Source organism: Cydia pomonella, chromosome 19, assembly GCF_033807575.1.
Source record: "Cydia pomonella isolate Wapato2018A chromosome 19, ilCydPomo1, whole genome shotgun sequence".
Lineage (NCBI taxonomy): Eukaryota > Metazoa > Arthropoda > Insecta > Lepidoptera > Tortricidae > Cydia > Cydia pomonella.
The window spans coordinates 3,360,983-3,384,282 of record NC_084721.1 but is presented as its reverse complement, the minus strand read 5'-3'; the positions used below and the strand labels follow the sequence as shown (position 1 = coordinate 3,384,282).

The following is a 23,300-nucleotide window of genomic DNA, read 5'->3' as shown; positions in this document are numbered from 1 at the left end:
CATTTACGTATTTATTTGCTAAGGATCTCCAATTCTTCTCTAGTCGAACCACACAACCGGTCTGGCCTAGTTGATAGTGACTCTGCCTATGAAGCCGATGGTCCCGGGTTTGAATCCTGTTAAGGGCATTTATTTGTGTGATGAACACAGATATTTGTTCCTAAGTCATGGGTATTTTCTATGTATATAGATGTTTATCGTCGCCTAGTACCCATAGTACAAGCTTTATTTAGATTGGGGCTAGGTTAATCTGTGTAAGATTGTCCCCAAATATTTATTTATTTAATTGTAAATAATGTACGAAACACGGGACTTTTCTTTCTTTTGCATCTGTCATCTCGATACATTTTTTTTTATTTGGCGTTTCTCGATATAAGATTGTCTTGTTGGCTAGGCACCCTGGAGCCCTAAAACTAGTGTCGCCTCCCCTCGCGCAACCAAGGAGAATACGCGGCCATTTTAAAGCAAAGTTTTCGAACGGGTCTTTTAACAAACACTTCCACTAACAAGTGGAATAAAAGATCGACTAGGCTAAAGCTTAAAAATGAGACGACTCAGAATTTCAAAGCGAAATTTTAGAAATCATTTTCACCTAATGTTTAAGTTACCCACGTCAATTAATAAACGCAGTTTCTTGTTATTGTCTTTGCACTTGTTATTGTCTTTTGACGTGAAACGTTGTTGTGAAGTGTTTAAAAACCCGTAGAAGGGGGATTGGACCAAAAACTAGATATAACGGAAAGTGTTATGGCGCGGTAGCTTATATCTTTGCAACTACAATACCTATATATACTTACGCTCTGCTTCTGGAAAAAGTCCATAAAACTTTTCAGGTACCTCTACAAAAAAAATCATACGTACTATCCCTTCCTAAATCCGACCAAATATCTGTTAGGATCGCTTGGGTTCAACTCCCTTGAGGTACGGCGGAATTCCAGCCTCCTCCGTATAACGTGCAGTGTCTTATGTGCTGACGCTGACTATCCGAATTGTTCAGATTGCCATCCCATTTGTGCCCAAGACTCTCCCGAGGCCGCGAACTTACAATCTCTTGGCAGTCCCAACCACACGAACTGTAGCGCACAGAAACTCTCAGGCCGTGCGAGCACTAAGACTCTTGAACTCGCTTCTGTCATGGGCACCAGAAAGTGATATTTTTGCAACTCCCTGGGCAAATATATCTCGGACATGTCAGATGTATTGTGAAACTCTGGATGTCACTTGATTTTATTATGTTCCTGTTATTTCTTGTATATACTTTGTCTTCTATTAATTAATTTGTATAGTGCCTTAGTTTTCACTGTAGTGCTGTACAAATTTTGTACGTAACAATAAATAAATAAATATATAATTGTGATGTCAATGTATAGAGGAAAGTAGCCTTTATGGAACTACTTGTGCAGCTGACAGAGTGAGCGCTGATTCTGCGCTAGAAACGACGCATTTGGAGCTAAAATGACCCCTATTTGAAGTGTTTGGTAACCATGTTGGTGAAAAACAAGCACACCCTACACCCAAGAGATCTTATATGCTCGTTGCGGACTCATTAGAAACCTGTACATTCCTTAACCACTATAAGCTTGCATCTTGCATCCCAATGCTGATCAGCTGCCTAATCTCACGGACACTAGTTTTTTACGAAACACTACTAGTTCACTTGTCTTACAATCCACGACCAACTTCAAAAATTAGATTTTAGAATCAATGGCATAAGAAATATCCGTAGGTACATATGTTTTAATCAACTTACGTCACATCCTCTAGGCCACTCGGTTACAGCGGCATCGCGGCACCCGTATAAGTTTCCAGCAACTTATTAAATAGGACCTCAAGTTTTAAACTAACACAACTGAACTCCTTAATATGTGACAAAGCTGCAAAGTTACTTGTAGGTTCTTGAAACAGTGGCTATACAAAATTCACTACTTCCCTATTTCCAATAGGACGACTTTGATTAGAACTGTAATTAGTGTAAAGTAAACTAAAAAACACACACACACAGTGACAGTGACAGTGAAGTAGTTGACAAATTATCGTTAATACAATACAATACAAATACACTTTATTGCACACCTCAATACAGAAACATTACAAATAATACAACACATAAAGAAGAGGTAAACAACAGGCGGTCTTATCGCTAAAAAGCGATCTCTTCCAGATACCCTTACAATACAATACAAGAGTTAATTGATAGTGTTGTTTCTTGTTGCCAAACTTTGGTCTACTACGAACTGAAAACGGTGAGAAATAGAGATGTTACTCCTAAAAAAATGTCTGATTCTTCATTAGAGTCGTAATTATGTCTAGAAAAATGTATTTGAAGTGTTTATTAGCACACAAAAAATATTAAAATTTAGTCAAGCACAACTTTTGTTTTCAAAAATGTGTTGTACTGCTGATCTATACTGACATATTAAATATGGCTAACTGCTCAAAAAGAACTATGCATAAAGTATACAACAGAGACGAATGGTTGCGTGTTGTGAAACTTGTGAGCCACGTCACCGTCCGATTATGTCCACCACCACTCTGTCAAGAGTGACACGACTAAGAGAAAAGTATACAAAATACATAAAAATAATGATATTATTGAAATCAGAACAGAAATCTCATAATGGTTTTATGCAATACAATACAAATCCTCTTACAACCTCAAAATACCATTGACACAGAGAGAGACATATATAATACATGAAGACAGAGGCGACAACAGGCTAAAGAACGATCTATAAAGTATACAACAGAGACTGGGTGCGTGTTGTGAACCACGTAACCATCCGATTATGTCCACGACCACTCTGTCAAGGGTGAAACGACTCAGAGAAAAGTATACAAAATACATTAAAATAATGAAATTATTGAAATCAGAACAGAAATCTCATAATGGTTTTATTTATGCAATACATTACAAATCCTCTCACAACCCCAAAATACCAATGACACAGAGAGAGACACATAAAATATATGAAGACAGAGGTGACAACAGGCTAAAGAACGATCTATAAAGTATACAACAGAGACGAATGGTTGCGTGTTGTGAACCACGTAACCATCCGATTATGTCCACGACCACTCTGTCAAGAGTGAAACGACTAAGAGAAAAGTATACAAAATACATTAAAATAATGAAATTGTTGAAATCAGAACAGAAATCTCATAATGGTTTTATGCAATACAATACACATCCTCTTACAACCTCAAAATACCATTGACACAGAGAGAGACATATATAATACATGAAGAGAGAGGTGACAACAGGCTAAAGAATGATCTCTACCAGACAACCTTTAGGTAGTGGAGAAATTATAATATTAATTAAACTATTCAGAAGGTGCAAAAAAAACTAAATTGGAAACTACATAGCTCTAAAGAAAATATTTATAAATACTAAATCTACAACAATATAACAATATCTTGATGATTGAAATAATGAGAATGTTTTTGCTAGTGAATGACTAATGATATCTACAAAACCGGTTGAGTTCAGACCACCCGCTGTGACTTTATGAATGAAAGTCTTGGAACGTGTGTTGAGGCCGTATGTGATGATATTTCAATAATAAATGTCACAACAGTCGATCAATATTCGGTCAACTTGAGTAACGACAACGACTAACGACCCATCAATATGTATAAGTATAATTTGCAAGAAGTGAGCTCTGTAAATTACAAGAACCAAGAAAAATAGTTCTAAGAAGCTACTTCATAAATTTTAGAGATAAAAACAATATATACTGTACATATATTGTTTTTATCTCTAAAATTGATTTTTGACTGGATTGAAAGACTCGTTTGACTGGATGGAAAGAAAGGAAGTAACAAAAAGCATTTAAATAATTCTATATTTTTAATTCACGAACCCCTGACAAGAAGTAAACATAATTGACTATTGACTTGTTTCAAAAGTATTGCTTATATAACAAATCCTTTCCAGAAAACCGCAGCTAAATTGGTTGGTTTCAAAGATAATTAGGAATATATTTTTGCAAATGAATGATGAATGCAAACACTAGACCCTACTCATAGTGTTGTGTTCCTGCCGGTGAGTAAGGTTGCCTCAACGAGGGTGCGGAGTGTTAGGGTTGGTAACGCGCATGTAACTTCTCTGGAGTTGCAGGCTTACATAGGCTACGGACACGGCTTACCATCAGGCGGGCCGTATGCTTTTTTGCCACCGACGTAGTAAGTATAAAAAAAAGATTTACCTCCGATGACGAGACACTTTAGCACCAGCGTGTCTCCTTCGTGGTAGGGCCCGATTTTATCTTCCACCTTGTTGTCCAACTCATCGAAGAAGAACGGTTTGCTTGGCAGCACTGAAACCAAAATTATTTTTCGTTAATTTATATGTAAAAATATAATAAGTAGGTATAAGCTTTTATTACCGACTGTACAACCATCGACTAACAGGTGGGTTATAACCGCGAAAATCGAGGTTCGTCAATTACGGGTATTTTTCTCTGTCACTCTAATTACGTCTTAATGAGAGTAAAAGAGAAAGATCCCCGCAATTTGCGAATTTCGGTTTTAGCGGTAAGCCCACTTTATCGATTCAATTCAAACTAGCCCCAATTAAATGAGGTTGCGTTGTTTTATTTTATTATAGGAGTTGATGGGTCCTTTCTTATAGCTATACACTACACTTTTTAGGGTTTCGTAGTCAACTTCCTAGTTTCGCCATGTCCATCTGTCTGTTTGCAGCTTTGCTCCGTGGTCGTTAGTGCTAGAAAGCTGTAATTTGGCATAGAGACATAAATCATGCATGGTGACAGAACGATAAAATAAAAACCATTTTTTTTAGGTTACCTCCCATCCCATACATAATGTTTTTTTTTCGGTTTAACCCAGTGGTGTGGGGTATCGTTGGAGAGGTCTTTCAAAACAAATAAAGTCTCCAACAACCTCCCTTCTTAAACCCAAAAATATGAAGAAAAAAAAATTATAAAACAAAAGCTTAATAAATACTTTCAATTAAAACTGTAGCGAAAATGATCGATCCAGCTGTTTTTGCGTTATTGTCTTCCTTTTTTAGTAAAAAAAACGTAAAAAAGCGCTGCGCAGGTTGCATTGTCACTGTTTCTTTTACAAATTAATAATAATAAATAAATAAATATTATAGGACATTATTACACAAATTGACTAAGCCCCACAGTAAGATAAATAAGGCTTGTGTTGAGGATACTTAGACAACGATATATATAATATATAAATATTTATAAATACTTAAATACATAGAAAACATCTATGACTCAGGAACAAATATCCATCACAAGAAAAAAAGCTTAGTAGGCAGGGTCACTACCGACTAGGACAAACAGGTCGACAAAAAAAAAGATATATTTCAGCCCAATCATATATTATACCAACAATAATAAATAAAAAATATATTTTTCTAATTTCGAAGACAACTTTCATAATTAAGCTTTATATGAAATATCCTGTAAAAAGGTAAAAATACTGCCCTCATATTAATGAATCAATCAGCGTATGAATTCAAATAATATTTTCAGCGCAACTCGGAATATTTATATTTCGAACATTCATATTCGTAATTGGTTTAATTGGCTGCAAGTATAATATCCGATTTTACCGGTGGCTCGGGCTCTCGGGCAACTGTTTAAATACATACTACAGCCTTGTAAAACCCAGGACAATAAGCTATCTGACATTTATTAATGGTATCAATCGATCAGGTATGTTTTAAGGATCAAATGTATATAAGACACATTGCATTAAAGCAATACAAAAGTCAGAAATGATAGGCAAAGTCCGACAGTCGTATTTCACTCGCGCAACTCTTCTAACAAAACGATAAGTGAACGTGACGTCACGGTCACTGAGAGCCCATCTTGAAGTATGGAAAATAAGAAAATACGATTTTGTCGGGATAATATTTCGTTTGTATACATTTGCTATACAATCTTTTTATTGGATAAAATGTAAGGAATCGAATATTACCCTTTTAGTTTATTCCTTTTTGGAAATTAAACAAAACCTTACATTTTGTAACTTACCGGTCCTGTATTTTTTTTAGCAATTCCATATATCATATAAATATCCATATTATTGTGATAAATTGCTCATTTGCTATCTATTTTACTAGATAAAATAGCTAAAATTTAATTTGATTAATTTAACAGCTATTAAATTTGATAAATATACTAAAAACTAAACTACAAAACTTAAAACCTAGATCTAAAAATAAATAAAACTAGACTTAAAATAAAATAAAACTAGATTAGGTTATACAATTCAACATGTGTCATAATCTTTTATAAAAATAATAGAAAATTCCAAATTCAAAAACACTCAAATGAAGTCACTTTCAACTCGCTCGGAAATCGTCAGTGTGATCGGGCCCTAAATGAACTCTCATCTGCCTCCCATCCAGGGAAATAAAATAAAAAATACACCAAACTTCACAGAATCAAATATTTAAAGTAACAAAACTCTAAAATACATATTAAAATCCGCAGACTCGTAACGAAACCGGACATTTCAATTTTCAGATGTTTTAAAATGCAAAACATTTCCACCGTCCTTTAAAGTTTTAGAACATTTCGGTACAAAATGCAAATCCGTATGTGTAAAAATACTCTAATTCGGGAGGCTGATTTTGTCTAAACAATTTGATATGGTTTTTATCTTATTTTGATACGATCTTAAGTCGTGTCAAAGTCGAATTTAAACTGTTTTGAGACATCCTAATGTATGTGTCTTTTAGTCACTCGGAGAGCCTAGGTCTCCTTTCACAAGCACTAATACTGCTTCGCATACTGTTGCGCGCCGACACATACCACTATGCCCGCCCACAACGACAGCGCAAGACCTCTCTCAACCGGTTCTCTCAGCACAGCGCACAATAATACACAAAGCACGGCCGACGTGAACGTTGCTCGCACTGTTAGTGCGTGAGAAAGGAGACCTAGGCTCTCCGAAACATGTCGCGCGAATGACTAAAAGACACTCGAGTTTTAACCGTGAATAAGTCAATGTCATCTGTATAAGACAGCATACCCCTTTTCTTGGCAATGTTTCTTATAAGATACATAATTTTACACCTTATTTTTGTATTTTTTTCTAAATGCATTTTTTTGTTATATAAGGCGCAAACGAGGCTTGACCGTACGTTTTTTCATTTGCCAAGAAAAGGGATACGCACTCCAATACGAGCGTATAAGATGACTTCTAATTGGATTTCGTCAGTGAATGAGTCGCTGACGCTAACAGTAACAAAATAAGATGAAACCATATCCAATTGTTAAAACAGAATTGGCCACCAATTCGGGTAAATTTGCCAAGCTTTGAAAGTAATGTAAATACATTTAAGCTGTAAATGGTTTTTTTTTTTTGTAAGTGTAGTTGGTAAAGTTAAATCGTAATTGAAATGGTTATTTTTGTTTTCAAAAACAACAAAAATGCTACGTATTATTATTAGCTCGCTAACATAGTTGTAAAGTCCTTTGTCTTTAATTGTATTATTATCATTTCTTGGTTTTGTATCTCAATTATACACCGTGTTTTTTTTTATTTGCGTTAATTTCAAAGGTGCTCCTGAGCTTAAATTAAGTAACTTTCTCAAAGACACCGATATTCTAATTAACCCCATTTCGGAGATAATCAATCATTAATTTTTACCCTATAAGGCCCTTACGAGCGTGTACACTTGCCTTAGGGCCTGTTTACTTATTGATTAGTGTTTAGTGCGAGTTCATACATTTGCTACTAAACGTAAGGAAATGCCGCCAGCATCCTTGGTACAATGCCTCAAGGGCCTATTTTAGATATAAGCTAGTTATAGTATTCATCTGTATATATCCATTATGTATATTGTTATTGTCAATAAATAGATTTATTTTCAACGTAAGTACTAAATGATATTGATATGTCACAGTTTTCAATTGTTTGGTTGAGTTAAATGTAATGCCCGTGTTACAACAACGCTATATGCAACATTTAGTTACTTTTTATAAAAAAAAATAGTAAAAAAAAAAACAAAAAACATTTTTTTTTTAATTAACTATGCCATTTAGTTTCCTTAAACGTACTTACCGATACCCCGAAGTTAACGGAATTCAATAAAAACACGGTGTATAATCATCATTGTTTTCAGAACTGCTACAAGTGACTTTTAAAAGCTTTTAAATAAAAGTTAAATAACTTACCCTGTTAATACGAGTATATATATGTCGTTTTGATAGTGTTAAATTTCACCACTTCCAGTTCTGATTTCCGATTGAGATGAAAATTAATATACTCGTAAGCCGGATGACAATGCAATATTCTTTATTCTTTATTCTTCCTTTATTATAGTACTATCGAGTGGATCTGATGACGGAGACAGGAGGTGGCCATAAGAACTCTGTGATGAAACAACGCAACCTAATGATGAGTTGCACGCGGTAAGAAAAGTACAGTCAGCGATAAAAGCTTGTATCAAAAATGAAATGGTTAATTTTATATATTTGGCAAATTTTAAGATTTTTTTACTGTTAATCTTAATTTTAAATTGAACAAGAGCAAGCAATTGCAACTTTTACGTTTATAATCGTAATCAGATTACCATAATCAATAACATAGTTCTTAGAAATAAAGGTCGACGCATATCATCACAACTATCACCAAATGAATGTGTCACATTTCCTCGATTCTCTCATTTATTACTTTGAATATACATATAATTAACTGTTATAATGTCAGCCACTATAGTCGCTAACAAAGGTGGACCACCAAAACGCTTCTATGCATATAAATATCGATAAATTCGAGCTTATTTCAATGCAATAAGGGCTATCGTCGCTTAGGGCTTTAAATATTAAAGATAAAATGTACCGTTTAACATACGTCCAAACATCCAATTAACCGTCAAATTTACTGTAATAGCTCATTTGTAATCTCATAATTATACCGTTCTCGGAAGTTATTATCTATATTGATAATATCAACTTTTTAGGCTTTCGCATACTTTTTTTTTGGCGACTAATATCTTGCGATTGACTGATGTTCTACCTATGATGTTAGGGTCGGCAACGCGCATGTAACTCCTCTGGAGTTGCAGGCGTACATAGGCTACGGAGACTGCTTACCATCAGGCGGGCCGTATGCTTGTTTGCCACTGACATAGTTTAAAAAAATACCTAGGTGATTGGAAATCTTCCAAAAAATTGGAAAAGACAAAAAGATTTTATTCATAATCAAACAAAGGTAATCTGCCACATGCTTCGTTGAAACGAAATGCAAACGCAAAATAAAATCGTGATTTTAATACAGAGAATTTAGAGCGAGCAGTATCTAGTTTTTCATACAAAACTTGTAGTCGCTCTATTTTTGAAAAAAAAAAAATATATATATAGCAACGAAAACTAGTAGCAGGTACGGGTCTCTATTGTTTCCCATAAAGTTTTAAGTCATAATGTAATGTATGTACATGTATGCTACTGACATAACATTTTTTTTTTTAATTCCTTTACCTAAAGGTTGTCTGGAAGAGATCGCTTTTTAGCGATAAGACCGCCTGTTGTTTACCTCTTCTTTATGTGTTGTATTATTTGTACTGTTTCTGTATTGAGGTGTGCAATAAAGTATATTTGTATTGTATTGTTTGTCCGCTATGTCCGCATTTTCCTTAGTCATAATTTGGTTTTCTTATAAACGCGTAACTTTTCATTGGCACGAAACAAACCTAACCTAAGCTAACCTTACGAAAATCCTGAAAAGTTAACGATTTCAGAGTTATGACTAATAATAATCTATCATTACATTATGACTTTCAATAATTATGTCAAAGGTCAAAGCAGCTAGGTTTCGTAAATGTTCATGCCAACTTTTATATAATTTAAATACCAATTTCGTTTTCAAATGAGCGTGTATCTTCGATATCATGTGTGAACAGAACCTCTATGTAAATTCATTCGATAGTGTGACGTGACGTACGCGTTTGCGTTAAGTCTCTTTTTGTATGGTATTTAGAAACAGCGCGCCAAGCGGGACGTTTTCGAAACTCAAAATCCCATGTAAAATGAGACTTAACGTAAACGCGTACGTCACGTTTCGCAATGGAATAAATTTACACTAGGGGTACTGATTATAAGCCTACACCTGCTTCGTGTGACTCTTTAGGACGGGCACAGACGGCCTGCCACTCGACTGCACGCTGACGTTGAAGTTGGCGTGCAGTCAGCGAGCAGTTCCCTTACAATTGCAGTCGGATTGCATTCCGTCTGTATCGGCCCTTAGTCGTTCATGTGCGGCCGCATTTAAACGGGCAGGTGTCGGAATGCTCGGAAACTGATTGGATCCATCCATGTGACTGATGTTTGTTTGCAGTATGTGTTTGGTTTGTACGATTAATGTTTTTCGCGCCGCGCGTAATTGAAGCTTTCGTGAGTGCTACGGATTATGTTTAAACTTTTTTAGGTAAGCTTTTTTGGTAATATTGTCCTATTAGGAGATATGTTGATGGATTGAAGTATAGCGATAGACGAAGTTATTGTTTGCTCGATTTCCCGATAATAATTCTCGTTTTAATTTTCTTTTCAACACACTTGCTCAAAACGGCGTATTTATTCCACCGATTTTTGGCTCATAATCCTAGATATGAAACACGCGTGCTTTTTCAGTATATTATAACACTCGTGCTTTTTCATTATATTATCCGACTGAGTTAAGAAGGTAATTGATTGCATAACAAGCAATATCCGCGAAACTCTTATGTAATTTTAAAACACCTCAATTTTAAAACTTCAAACGTCACCGGTATTAAAATTGTAGGTACGTTGTTATGTGAGCCAATTTATTTAAAGTTGACTTCATTTTTTTAATATATTTTTTTTCGGTGAAGGAAAACATCGTGAGGAAACCTGCATACATCTGCGAAGAAATTCAAAGGTGTGTGTGAAGTTCCCAATCCGCATTGGGCTAGCGTGGGGACTATAGCCCGAGCCCTCTCGCATATGAGAGGAGGCCTGTGCCCAGCAGTGGGGCGTATATAGGCTGAATTATTATTATTATTTTTTACTATGAATTAAGAGGTCTTTTGATCTTAATAAGAAAAAAAAACTCTAAATTTTTCATACATGCTTCGTACCATCTATTCCGTCATGTTCCCGTCATACAGAGTTATTGAAAATTGGAGCGTAATGGAAAAAAAATACGTGACAGATTTATTTAAATATAATAAAAAAGTGGCGTGTGTGAAAGGATGACCAAATTCACAAATTTGATCAGATAAAATTAGCGTCCCCACATACACAATTTCATAATTTCATTTTTCCGTCCACACCACCTGGGCGGGCTGGGCGAAAAATTGCTCCTTCTAGACTGGCCTTACAACTTTAAATAACATTACCCTTGTATACCCGTACCGTACTTAAAACGAAACCAAAGGGAATTATAATAACGTTCAGGTAAGAAACTGTTTATTAATTAAAACTTTTAATCCATTCTACGCAATAAATGTGTGGGAAGCCTACCGGTGTTATAGAGTTGGTTTGAATTAATAATTAAACAATAGGGAAATGAATTAATGGTTTTTGTCAAAAGGGATGTCTGATTAAACTTTGTGACGCAATGATACAAAAGGCTTTTAGCGGAAACGATATTTAATTTAGAATTGCTATCTAAAGTTAAAGCCAGCATCAAACACCGCTATGTTGTTTGTATTTTAACTCCCAAAATTAAATACCCTGTCACGCCAATAATCATCCAAATGGGGATAATGTGACGTTCCACAGGTAAAGGTACCTTATGGCGGTTGGCACTTACGCTATTATTAACAACGATTCAATACTAATTCGGTTAAGATAAAGTTTATTATTTAAGTAGTCATATTACAATGCGTTTATGAACGTCAATAAAGCCACACCGGCTCTAACCCTGTGGGGTCTGACCCGAGAATATTTAAATGCCTCCTCAATTGGAGGAGGGTATCCCAATGTGGACCGGCAAGAAACTCGGTGGGACACATCTCGCCATGCATTAAATAAGAAAAAATACAACTACTTAGGCCGCTCGTCCACGGCGACTTTTTGTAGCGATGCTGTCGCTTGTTTACGAAACGCTACTAACGCGTTATTATGTTCTTTTTCGTCAGATTTTGATAAAATATGGTGGATAGAAAGAGTTCACTATTCTACAAGTATTCAATACAGTTAAGTGCAATTTCATCGTATGTCTATCGTATCGAATATATCTTTTGAGCTACGAATTGAATTTTTGTGATCAACGGAATTATGTACATTTATTCCGCCTAAAATGACGAGCCCTTCAAACCTACCAGATTTTATAATAAGCTAACGGAATAAAATGATTACGAAATAAAAATTGGCTCAAAAACATCCAAAGGCCTATTTGAAGATCTATTCGTCCTAAGAAGTAAACCACTACCGCTTAATGCAAATTTAATTATAAAATTGTAAATTAATCATCAGTAAGCCATAAATAACTTAATAAATGATTAATCACTAGCAGTAGGTCAACAAACCCGATGACCCCGAATAAGCCTAATTGAGCAGTTTCAAATCTGATAAAAACCGATTAAATCTGATTCAATCAAAATCTTTTTACATAACATTCTATTCTTCAAAGACGTCCTACCTATCCACTGTAACTATTACCCTTATGTCCATAAAAGTATGCAAAAAGTAAAGTTACATATAAACTGCATTGTATTTATGGAGCGAAAATGGATAAGCATTATGATTAGCCCAGCAGTGGCAGCATGGTTCCATTTTTATCGCTTGTCACTATTCCCGTCACTTTCGCACTTACTTACTTATTGGAACGTGACAGGCATGGTGACAAATGATAAAGAGCCGACCATCTTAGCCCTACAGGCTGTCAATGCTGTCATTAAGTAACAAGAATGTCACGGATACACATTTTTTGGGTGAATGAATTCTGTTTTGCTGTATTATGTATATACTAAGCTTCTGTCCGCGTTTTCGTCTTCGTAAAATGATGATAATAATTGATATGATAAAACTATCCCACGTCTTTCCCGGGGCCTCAACCAACACGTATCTCAATACCAAATTTTATATAAATCGGTTCAGCGGTTTAAGCGTGAAGAGGTAACAGATAGACAAAGTTACTACCTATCGCATTTATGTATTATATTAGTAGTGATTAGGTAGGCATTGCGGAGGAATATACTAGCTAAAATTTTTTTTTGTTAATTGTTGAATATGTTGGCGGCTAATCGTAAGATCAAATCGTAATGTTCCTGTGTAATGTTTTAACGATCACATTAAACCAATAGATAGGTGGGATAGGTTCGTTGGGTTGCCTCAGATGCCCGAAGGGCAAACTTTCCAGAATTCTCTTCGTCGACTCTGGGAACGAGACAAATATCTTTCGTTTCACGATATGCCTAAGAATTTCCCGACCTGCCTAATCTGACGATTAGCCACCGACATATATGTATAATTATATTGTATGTGAATTGTCAATGATACGAATACATGTTTCTTCTTTATTCATTATTGATATCTGTACTAATTCGGACAAATTACAAAAAAAACCGGTTAGCTATACCTATTCACATAGCAGAAACTTGCCTGCATGTTCCGTGCTGCTATTCAATTCAGTATCTTTTTTCGAACTGTCATAACGATTAGCCACTATGGAATTTATATGAAAACAGAGTACAGAGTAGAGATGAAGGTACTACTTACACATGCTGATTACTAGCACGAAAGCATGCTACTATTGAGCAATTGCTACTTAGTAGCATGTGTGTCTAAACATTGCTAATAATCAGCATGCTCATTTTGAGTTTGCTCAAAAATCAACGGTCGTGCGATTTTTGGTCATGCTACCTGCAGCGCGGGTGGAGGAGGGCGTGCTTTTAGCGCGTGTGAACAGGTTTGCTTATTGAGCATGCTAGTATCGTAGTAGTAAAATGTTAAAACTAGCATGCTCATTGCTGGCAAATGTAAACTGCCCATAAGCATGCTCGTATTGAGCATACTCAGTAGCACGCTTTTTAGCATGCTATTTTAGAGCATGTGTAAGTGACGTCACGGTCAAGTCGCCTAGCTTTTTATGTCTATCCGATTTATTATATAGAAATTGTATTAAAACGTAACCGCTGTCTACAATTTTCTTATAATTTTCTGGTGCTTTATTTCGTGCATGGGGTGGAATAATTTATTTGAAATTCAAGCAACATACCTATTGCAAATACGGATCAGTACCCCTAGTGTAAATATTTTCGACAGCGAAACGTGACGTATGCGTTTGTGTTAAGTGTCATTTTGTATGAGATTTTTAACTTTCCAAAACGTCCCGCTCGGCGCGCTGTTCAAAAACCCATACAAAATGAGACTTAACGCAAACGCGTACGTCACGTTTCGCTGTCGAAAATATTTACACTAGGGGTACTGATTTGTTAAATTCATGTAGAAGTCTATAGTTTATAGTGTATTTTTTATGAGAATAAATATCTAAATATATCTCTCTAAATCATGCGGCATCAGAATAAGCATGACTTGTAAAGATGGTCTAATATTAATCAACACAGTTTTTGTTAAACGTAATTACAAAAACCGCTGCGTAATAACAACAAAAAGAAATTAAACATGTTGCGGAAATGTCAGATGAGAACAAAAAAATATAAAAGAATAGAATTCATTCATATTTTTGTCGTGATTTATTATTATTGGAGTGTCAACAACACTCACTTCTAGGATCCAGGCATGCAATTAAATATGTATTGATTAAACAAAATTGTAGAATATCAAAAGTTTGACGACCGGTTTGGCCTAGTGGGTAGTAACCCTGCCTACGAAGCAGATGGTCCCGGGTTCAAATCCTGGTAATGAGCAATGGATATTTGACTCCTGAGTCATGTCTGTTTTCTATGTATTTAAGTATTTATAAATATTTATATATTATATAAATATATCGTTGAGAAGACAAGCCTTATTGAGCTTACTGTGGGACTTAGTCAGTTTGTGTAATAATGTCCTATAATATTTATTTATTTAAAAGCGTTTTTATTCTCCAGCAATAAAATGTGCCCAACTTCATTGTGGTACGGGATCTACACAATAAGGTGGTTGTCACACTGCCGCCGCATATCGAAAACACTATAATTATATTGTCTGGTACACTGGTTGAATATGAAACAAACGTTAAACGGTACAATGAAGCTTTAAATTCGTGCATCAATAAAATCGACCAACTAATGTTGATTAATGTTTTCACTGTTTCCAGAGCATCTCTAAGTAAGCCGCAACCAGAATCAATAATATCTAGGGTAGGAGAATACTTTTAATTTCCGGCACAACCAAGCGCTCGGCCATTTTGCCTTCAGCGGCCATAGTGATCAGTTAATAGTGTTAGTATATCCTTTCAAGTGCCACGTGTTAACGGCAGCTGTTGTCTCCGTAATCCGGAGACAACAACTGCTGTTGCAAATAAGCAATAAGTTATTTGTATTGTCACCGATCATAATCCGGAATATCTGATGTGTAGTTGTATCCGTCTGTAAATAGAATTCCGTAATGATGCTTATTATCTAGGTCCCTTCTTGAAAATCATAGTAATCTATGCCCGAAGGCTTGGGTGCCGATGCCGGGCAGCCGTTGGTGTCGACACATTAAGAGAGTACACGGAGCGAATAATTATATCATTGATGTGGTCGTGGTGTAAGAATCCTTAGCGGTAACTGCTACATAAAATACAATTAGTTATCACCAAAACTGATTTATTTGTCTGGAATATTCCAGGAGAGCTCTTGCTTATTCATGCTATGGATCATAAAGTTTAAGTTTCATTCATATTTCATATGTTCTTGAACAGAATAGCTTTCGCGTTTTATGTATACTGTGATTCATGCTTGAGTAACTATTAGTAGACTAAGAAGCCGTTAAAGTTATAATATTTCAACATTTTAAACAGCATAAGTTTTACAAAAAGGGATATTTTCGGAGCCTGAATATCCTATAACTTTGAGAAAACATTCGTACTTATTATTGAAATATGGTCTTCTGTAAACTTGTATGTGAACTGCATTAACACGGCGTAGCGTAGGCTCTGCGAAAAGAAATACTCGCGTGCCCGGGAACGCGGATATTATTATCATGTTTTTGATTTTTGTTTGTGTGTTTTAAAAATAAAAAAGTTATCGCTGAGTTCGATCAAGCATACTATTGTTCATTTAAAAAATAATTTTCATATGTACCTATCTATAGCTTTTGTGCAAAATTGATTACTCGTATAATTATGTTCGTGATTTTTCTCTATCCAACGGAAGTCAATAACTCAAGATTCGAATCGCTGAAGTCCCTAGAGAAATCCCTCAAGATTGCTTATTAAATTTATGGCAGTCGTATTGTGTTCCAAAAAGTGCTACGACTTTTATAAACCCGTTTTCTGAACTTACCGCACCTTAAAAAAATTTGGCCTGATTTTTGTTTCAGACGTTTTTGGTAAAAAAAATCAGTTGGACACTAGTACATACAAAGAAACTAAAACTTATTTAAGAAAAATGTCAAAACTTTTACAAAAGCTATGTAAACTTTCTAAATTTTGCTATTACTCATCACAACCTCGGGATAAATTTAAGCTAACCTCATGGCTTCTGCAGGATGTCTTTTTTTACCCCCAACGAAAAAGAGGAGTGTTATATGTTTCATGTCTGTCTGTCTTGTTTGTCTGTCTTTGGCATCGTAGCTCTCCAACAGATGGACCGATTTCGATGCGTTTTCTTAAACTGAAAGCGAGTTTCCTTGCGGTGGTTCTTAGCTATGTTTGAGAGAAATCAATACAACAGCTTCCAAAATGTTCTAAGTCATTTTTGGCATACTTTTATTTTATATCGCATAGCGTAGGAGGTTTTTGGTAATTTAATAGTTATTAAAAATAATTTAACCGAGGTCGGGTTCGGTCAAATTAAATTGTTGCGAAATAAAACGTCGGACAACACTTTTTCGAGGTCGCCTTTATATACTTACTTACCCTACTTTTATAGTCACTCTGGTAGACACATTCACATGGCAGACAAAGTGAAGGAAGCTAAAGCATTCAACTCACCAACTATAGTTAAATTGACTCCAACATTCCTCGTGGGAGCCTGAAGGAAGTCCACCCGGCAGTGATACAGGGCCTGGTCATCTTCCCTCAGGGCCGACACTGTCAGGATGGTTGGCTGATGCTCAAGATCAGCCTTAAGTCGGCCGGTGCTGTTAAATAGGTCGTTGGACCATTCGGAGCGGGAACGGTAGTCGAAACTGAAACAAACAGATTAGATGAGATGGAGATTTGGACATGAAAGAAGAATGGAAACGAGATGTTATTTTCTTGCAGCTTTGGGATACCGGCCCATCGAGAATAACCTCTTTCTTTTTCCTGTTAACTCCTGCGTCACAGCACCACAGATCACCCGAGGCACAGGCAGGCCAAAAAGGAGATGGCGAGACGACCTGGGGGTGTGATTTTTGAATTTCGATCGTTCGATTTCGTGTCCTCCCTTTAATAATATCTCCACTATTAGGCATTTCAATTCTACTAATAGACTTGCAAACAAGTCGTCAATCCCACTAGATTCCTAATTCCTATCGCTATTTAAAACGTAGGTAGCATTTTGCCGTTTTCTACAGATTTTTAAGTGACGAAATCGAGGACTTGAAATTCGAAAATGGAGCAGGAGTATGCATAAAGCCGTGATGAATGATGGAAGATAGGGGATGCCTTTACCCAGCAGCGGGACATAATATACCTATAGGCCATAAAGGTCCTGCGTGCTGTAGAGCACCAACAGCCTCGTGAATCTGGTGTCACAGTAGCCGTCTGGAGTAGTGTCTGGAGAGTACATATGCAATTCTATGGACGTCTGATGCAAATAAATTGAGTTGAATAGTCAAATGTGTTATGAATAAAACCCACTTAGATGCAAAAAAATTATAATATCCATACAGTAAGATTTATAGACATATTATAAATTAAAAACAAAAGTTGTCATTCCCGCGGACAGCTTGTACGTACATACATCGTGGGCTCGAGTACCCGACAGATTTTAATCACGCAACGCCTGAGATCATGAAAAGCAAAACATGTTTATTTTTTTTATGTCGAATTACATTACAACTTATAAGTAAAGTAATTTTTTAGTACACAGCTAAATTTTGTTTTTCCTATAAAACTTTATTCTCTGTCAGCACTCAGCAGGTAGGTATGTCTAACATAGTGGCAGTGTCACAGTCAAAAAGACATTTTTCACTGAGTTATTACAAAAACAAATTTTCACATGAATTGTATATATCTAAAACAAGGCCTATTTCAAAAAACTTTGTATGACATTTTAGTCTCTAAATGGAGTCAAGAATACACCTTTAAAATCTGTCAGGTTATTCGAGCCCACGGTGTATAATTAAAGGTATTTTTTAAATAAAATATATTAATAGAAAGAAATACCACTTTCAGCGGATAAGATCAGTTTGATAATTGATGCCTACATGAGAGACTTGGAACTTAATTGCTGAGGACCCGTTTAGGACTCCACTATTGAAATCCTAAATGCGCGCTTCCACTGGATCCAATTATATGCAGCCAGTGCAGAGCCCCTTTCAAACACATACAAAACAGTTCATTAGTTGGGAATCCAGATTACGTCACCCCATTATACGATTGTACGAATTGTATGTAATTGTAAAAAAAATCTTCTCGCAAATACGAGGGAATTTAGGCACAATAATATTGAGATTACCTTAATTGTCTGAATTGCAATTTTTTTTCATACTGAAAGAAAGAAACAAAATACTTTTATTAACATCATAATTTGGCTACAATATTATAAAATTAAACACATACAACACAAACTAGACCAGTGGCAAGCCATGGCGCTGATTTTCAGTGGGCACCTGACTTAAAACTATAAGTAAGCAAGACTATTAATAGTCCAAACCTGTTTCGAATAAAGTGAAATAAAACTGTGAGTAAGCTAGAACTAAACTAAAACTAAACGAGTGACAAGTCACACATCAAATGTAGATTACAAAATACCGACACGATAAACAAACTAAATTAAAACTAAATATGGCGGTACATAAAAAAATCATCGTCGCAGAACGTTGTCTTACTGCAGTCATATTACTTTTTTATTTCCTAATCACAGTACCTATATAGTAAATAGTGTCGGTTTGCTGGTCACTGGAAAAGATTTAGGCGGCTTAAAATAGTCATTGTGTAAACGGCCTGAAGATGTGCTGTCAGGAGACACTGGCGCCGTAATTTAGGCGTCTCAAAATAGTCTCCGTCTACATCAACCTTAATAGACTAGGTGTTGTAAGTACTTGAATTGTTCTTCTTTTTACGTTTGTTCATCTTTGTGTACAAAGCTGCATTTGCTTCGTCTTCTGTGACTTGTGTCTCAGTCTGACCTAGAACTCTTTCATGTGCGCATAACTAAATTGCCTAGTTCTCAACTGAGCGTTTCTTCTTTGACCTTAACATCCAACTGGACTTGAATTCAAGATATTCCGGAGGTAAAGTAAGGACAGGTAAAGCGCACATTAGGATAATTCCTGGTAATTTCGTCTCGCTCTGTAGCTCCGTAAACAATTCGCTCCAGATATTCTTTAAAATAAACACATGAGTAATTTATTTATTTACTTTTTCAAATATTTACACGGCATTACAGCATATGCCAACACACCGAATAATTAGACTACAAATACAAAACATATAAAATAAAAAACAGATATTCATTAATAATCAAATGCAAGTGCTGGAAAGCCTATCATCCATCATCTCACAGAACCTCCTGGCACACATTCGCCCATCTCCCCGCAAACAAGTCACACTCTGGTGCTGATGTCAAGAGTGCATTGAGCAGCGATAAAGCGCGGAGGAGTGGCGAGTTCCTGCGCGATACTGTGCGCGCCGCCGGTACGGCCAACAGTGGACGCGTTCGCGGCCTCAAGAACACTCGAGGAATATCCGGGACGTAATGATATGGTGGTTCGGGTCCTTCTTGTACTAATGAATTTCAGGCATAGGACGTATGTCTTGTCTACGCACGTACCTCCATAGATGCACTCTATCTCGTCTAACTTAGCGGAATCAAATTGTACAAACCTTGGCAGAGTGTCAGCGCCATCTTTGTCGTAAACAAAATTAAAATAATCATCGCTTTTTTGCATCGCTGCTTGAGCGCTAAGGAGGATTGTATTTTCTTTTTACCTTCTAAAATATGTGAACATCCCGGCATTGCCTTGAACACTGTTAAATTTTAAACCTCCAGGTTTTGTAACATAGGAACTATTGGGATTCTAATTTACCTATTTGAATTTGACTTGTGTTTAACGCTTGCTCTAATTTAATCTGCTCTGCTCTGCACTTTTAAATTAATAGAGAAATAATAAGTTCATATCAATTATATCTGCATACATTTTTTGACAGTAAACAACATTATGAATAAAGATAGGTCTTGATTGATATGAGGTATGTGCAACCTTCTTAATGTTGTATAAATGCCTTTAAATTGTACCTATCTTATAGTGAAATCTGGTGATGTAGTTTGCACAATCAGTAGTCAACTTTACGCAAAAGTAGGTTATCGGATCCCATTAATAGAAACCGCTGCCATCTTTACTATTGTTAACTACATTTCTTAGTGTCGCCCCCCTGATTGTAGCTAAATAAATAACGTCATTGAACAATTCTTGCCCTTCTGATATCCTAAGTCTGTCATGAATAAGAAAACAAAGTCGGACCAAGATAACTCCGTATGGCATTTTTTTAAAGAAAATATGATGTTTAGGTATAATAACACTCCCACTCTATGTGATATTAAAGACGGTGCAAAATTATTTCAAATGGACTCTAATAATTAAAGAATCATACTGATTTTGAATCCGCAATCGTCGTAGTAAAGTTCCTGTACCATACCTATACGCGTAATCCGATTTTGATAAAGCAAAATAAGTATTATGGTTTTTGTTTACAGCTATATAATTAAACGTAGCATGTTTTACATGTTTTAATATTGATATTGTCTTCCAACCACGGGCCGCTGGCGCATATATAGCTACTTCTTGGCCTACTGTGCGGCGCGGCGCCCACATGCTACAGTGTTGAACTAAGCCCGCTGCGAGTGCTCCTGTCCTGGGGCGCGCGTTTCAGTGCAGACCAGTGTCAGGCACCTACGGCGTCCTCATACCTACTCAAAGAGGCGGGCGAAGGCCGACGTAAAGTCCTGGGCATCAAAGGCACCCTCATATTAACAGGGCAACTTACAGGGCGCTCTGCTCCAGATCCGATTCGCTCGTCTCGTAGTATGTACCTAACATAGTCGGGCGACGCCTCATATAATACGTGGCGCGGATTTTTTTTAGATTCGGAGTCGGACGTAGATGCAGAGGGAGAAAAATTGTATGATGTACGGAACCCTTGCAACGCGAGTCCAACTCCCACTTGGCCGGTTTTTTTAATAAATATAAACTTTTATAGTATTTCTTGAGGGTACTTTCAATTAAAAATTTAAGAAAAAGTAAAGTAATGGATGTTGTACAACAAATCTAACACCTACTTTTAATTGCTCATCTTAATTTTTATTAAACGTACTTGGAAAGTAAAATGCTCTAGATCAGAAACGTATCACATACTGCACACTTTATAAAACAACAATGACTCACTTTCAGAGCAAGAGAATTTAAAAATATTTATTGCACACGCAATTTATACTTCACTTAAACTTAAAGTAATTAACACCTAGATACGTCTGCAAGCGATACTCCAAATTTTATATTACAAAAAAAATACGCCACCTGAACACCTTACGTAGTAACTATTTATTAATCTGTGACCTTAAGGCGTGTATACATAAAGGAAGGAATAGATAGATTTGCGAGATCCTGGTAGACTTTCGTAGCTCAATTGGTTAAGAGCAAACGCACGGATTGCGGAGGTTGCAGGTTCAAGTCCTGCCGAAAGCGTAACTTTTTCTATTTTTTCCTATAACATAAAATTTGGAGAATCACTTAACCTTGTCACCTGGCGTATAAAGGGTCTTACCTCAACCTGCAACACTGCTAGCACTAAGCAGTAATGCACACAGCACATAATGTAAACGAAGCTAAACGTCAAAGGCTTAAAACTTCCTTTGAGCTAAATTCTCTGCCTAGAATATTTAAAATGGGTAAGTGTCCTGGCGACATTACGTCAAGCGATAGTTCATTATTATTTCATCCCTCATTCAGAATATTCTATCGTCGAACAAGATTTATTCGACCGTAAGCCAAGATTTATTAGACGCATTATACTTGTCAATTTTACTTACTTGAGGTACAATGTGCAATTCTTGCACGCAGCGTGGAAAATACAGAATATTTTTTTATACCCTTAGTTCTCCTTGTTTTATCTTATACCTAAACGAACAATTATTATCTTATATAATTATATATTTCGGAGATTTCGGATATTAAATCTTATCTATGGGAAAACGCGCATTTTTGTGTTTTTATATATTTTCCGAGCAAAGCTCGGTCTCCCAGATATATATTTTATACCTTTAAACGAACAATTTATATATACTCGTATTCCGGGGATCTCGGAAATGAAGGATTTCGATGTAATTTGCTATATCAGGGTTTCCAGGGGCAAAAAAAGATCTCTGGGAAAATGCGCATTCATTTTTATGTTTTCGAGCAAAGCTCGGTCTCCCAGATATTTATTTATTTATAGCTTAAAACGAACAATTCTTGTATACATATTTATATATTTCGGGGATCTCGAAAACGGCTCTAATGATTTCGATTAAATTTGCTATATGGAGACAAAGAGAGGAGTAGTCCTTTAGCTTATCAAGTTAATTGTGCTGGAATATTAAGTATGTAGTAGTATGTTTTCCAAACAAAGCTTGGTCTCCCAGATATTTATTTATTTATAGCTTAAAACGAACAATTCTTGTATACATATTTATATATTTCGGGGATCTCGGAAACGGCTCTAACGATTACGATTAAATTTGCTATATGGGGGTTTTCGGGGACGAAAAATCGGTCTAGCTATGGGAAAATGTGTATTGTTGAGTTTTATATAAATCTTTTTCGATTTATTTTAGTAAGTTAAATTTCTTTGATAGTTTACTTTTCGATTAATGTTAAAACGCTCTTAAGCTGCGGACTTGAAGCAAGCGGCGCGCAGCGCGGCGAGCGGCAAATCAAGACCGTTTATACACTTGGTAGAGCGCAAACGCGCAATGTATGAATGGCTTTAATTTGTCACTCGCTGCGCCGCGCGCCGCTTGCGTCCAGTCCACGGCCTTACGAGGATATGATACGCTCTTATGGCTT

At 36.1% G+C, this 23,300-nt stretch overlaps 2 protein-coding genes across 2 annotated transcripts in view; both read right to left on the bottom strand.

Moving 5' to 3' along the window:
* Positions 1–9,556, bottom strand: part of LOC133528077 (melanization protease 1-like) — a 154,791-nt gene extending 145,235 nt beyond the window's left edge. Inside the window, exon 1 of the mRNA XM_061865290.1 lies at positions 9,529–9,556. The gene's annotated coding sequence lies outside the window, so the exon portion shown is untranslated. The remainder of the gene's footprint in view (positions 1–9,528) is intronic.
* The window catches only part of LOC133528081 (hemicentin-1-like), a 246,913-nt gene that overhangs the window by 41,007 nt on the left and 182,606 nt on the right, over positions 1–23,300 (bottom strand). The window contains exons 4-5 of the mRNA XM_061865294.1: positions 17,041–17,237; positions 4,209–4,319 (exon numbers count right to left, since the gene is read on the bottom strand). Coding sequence (XP_061721278.1) covers positions 4,209–4,319; positions 17,041–17,237 — 308 coding nt within the window. The remainder of the gene's footprint in view (positions 1–4,208; positions 4,320–17,040; positions 17,238–23,300) is intronic.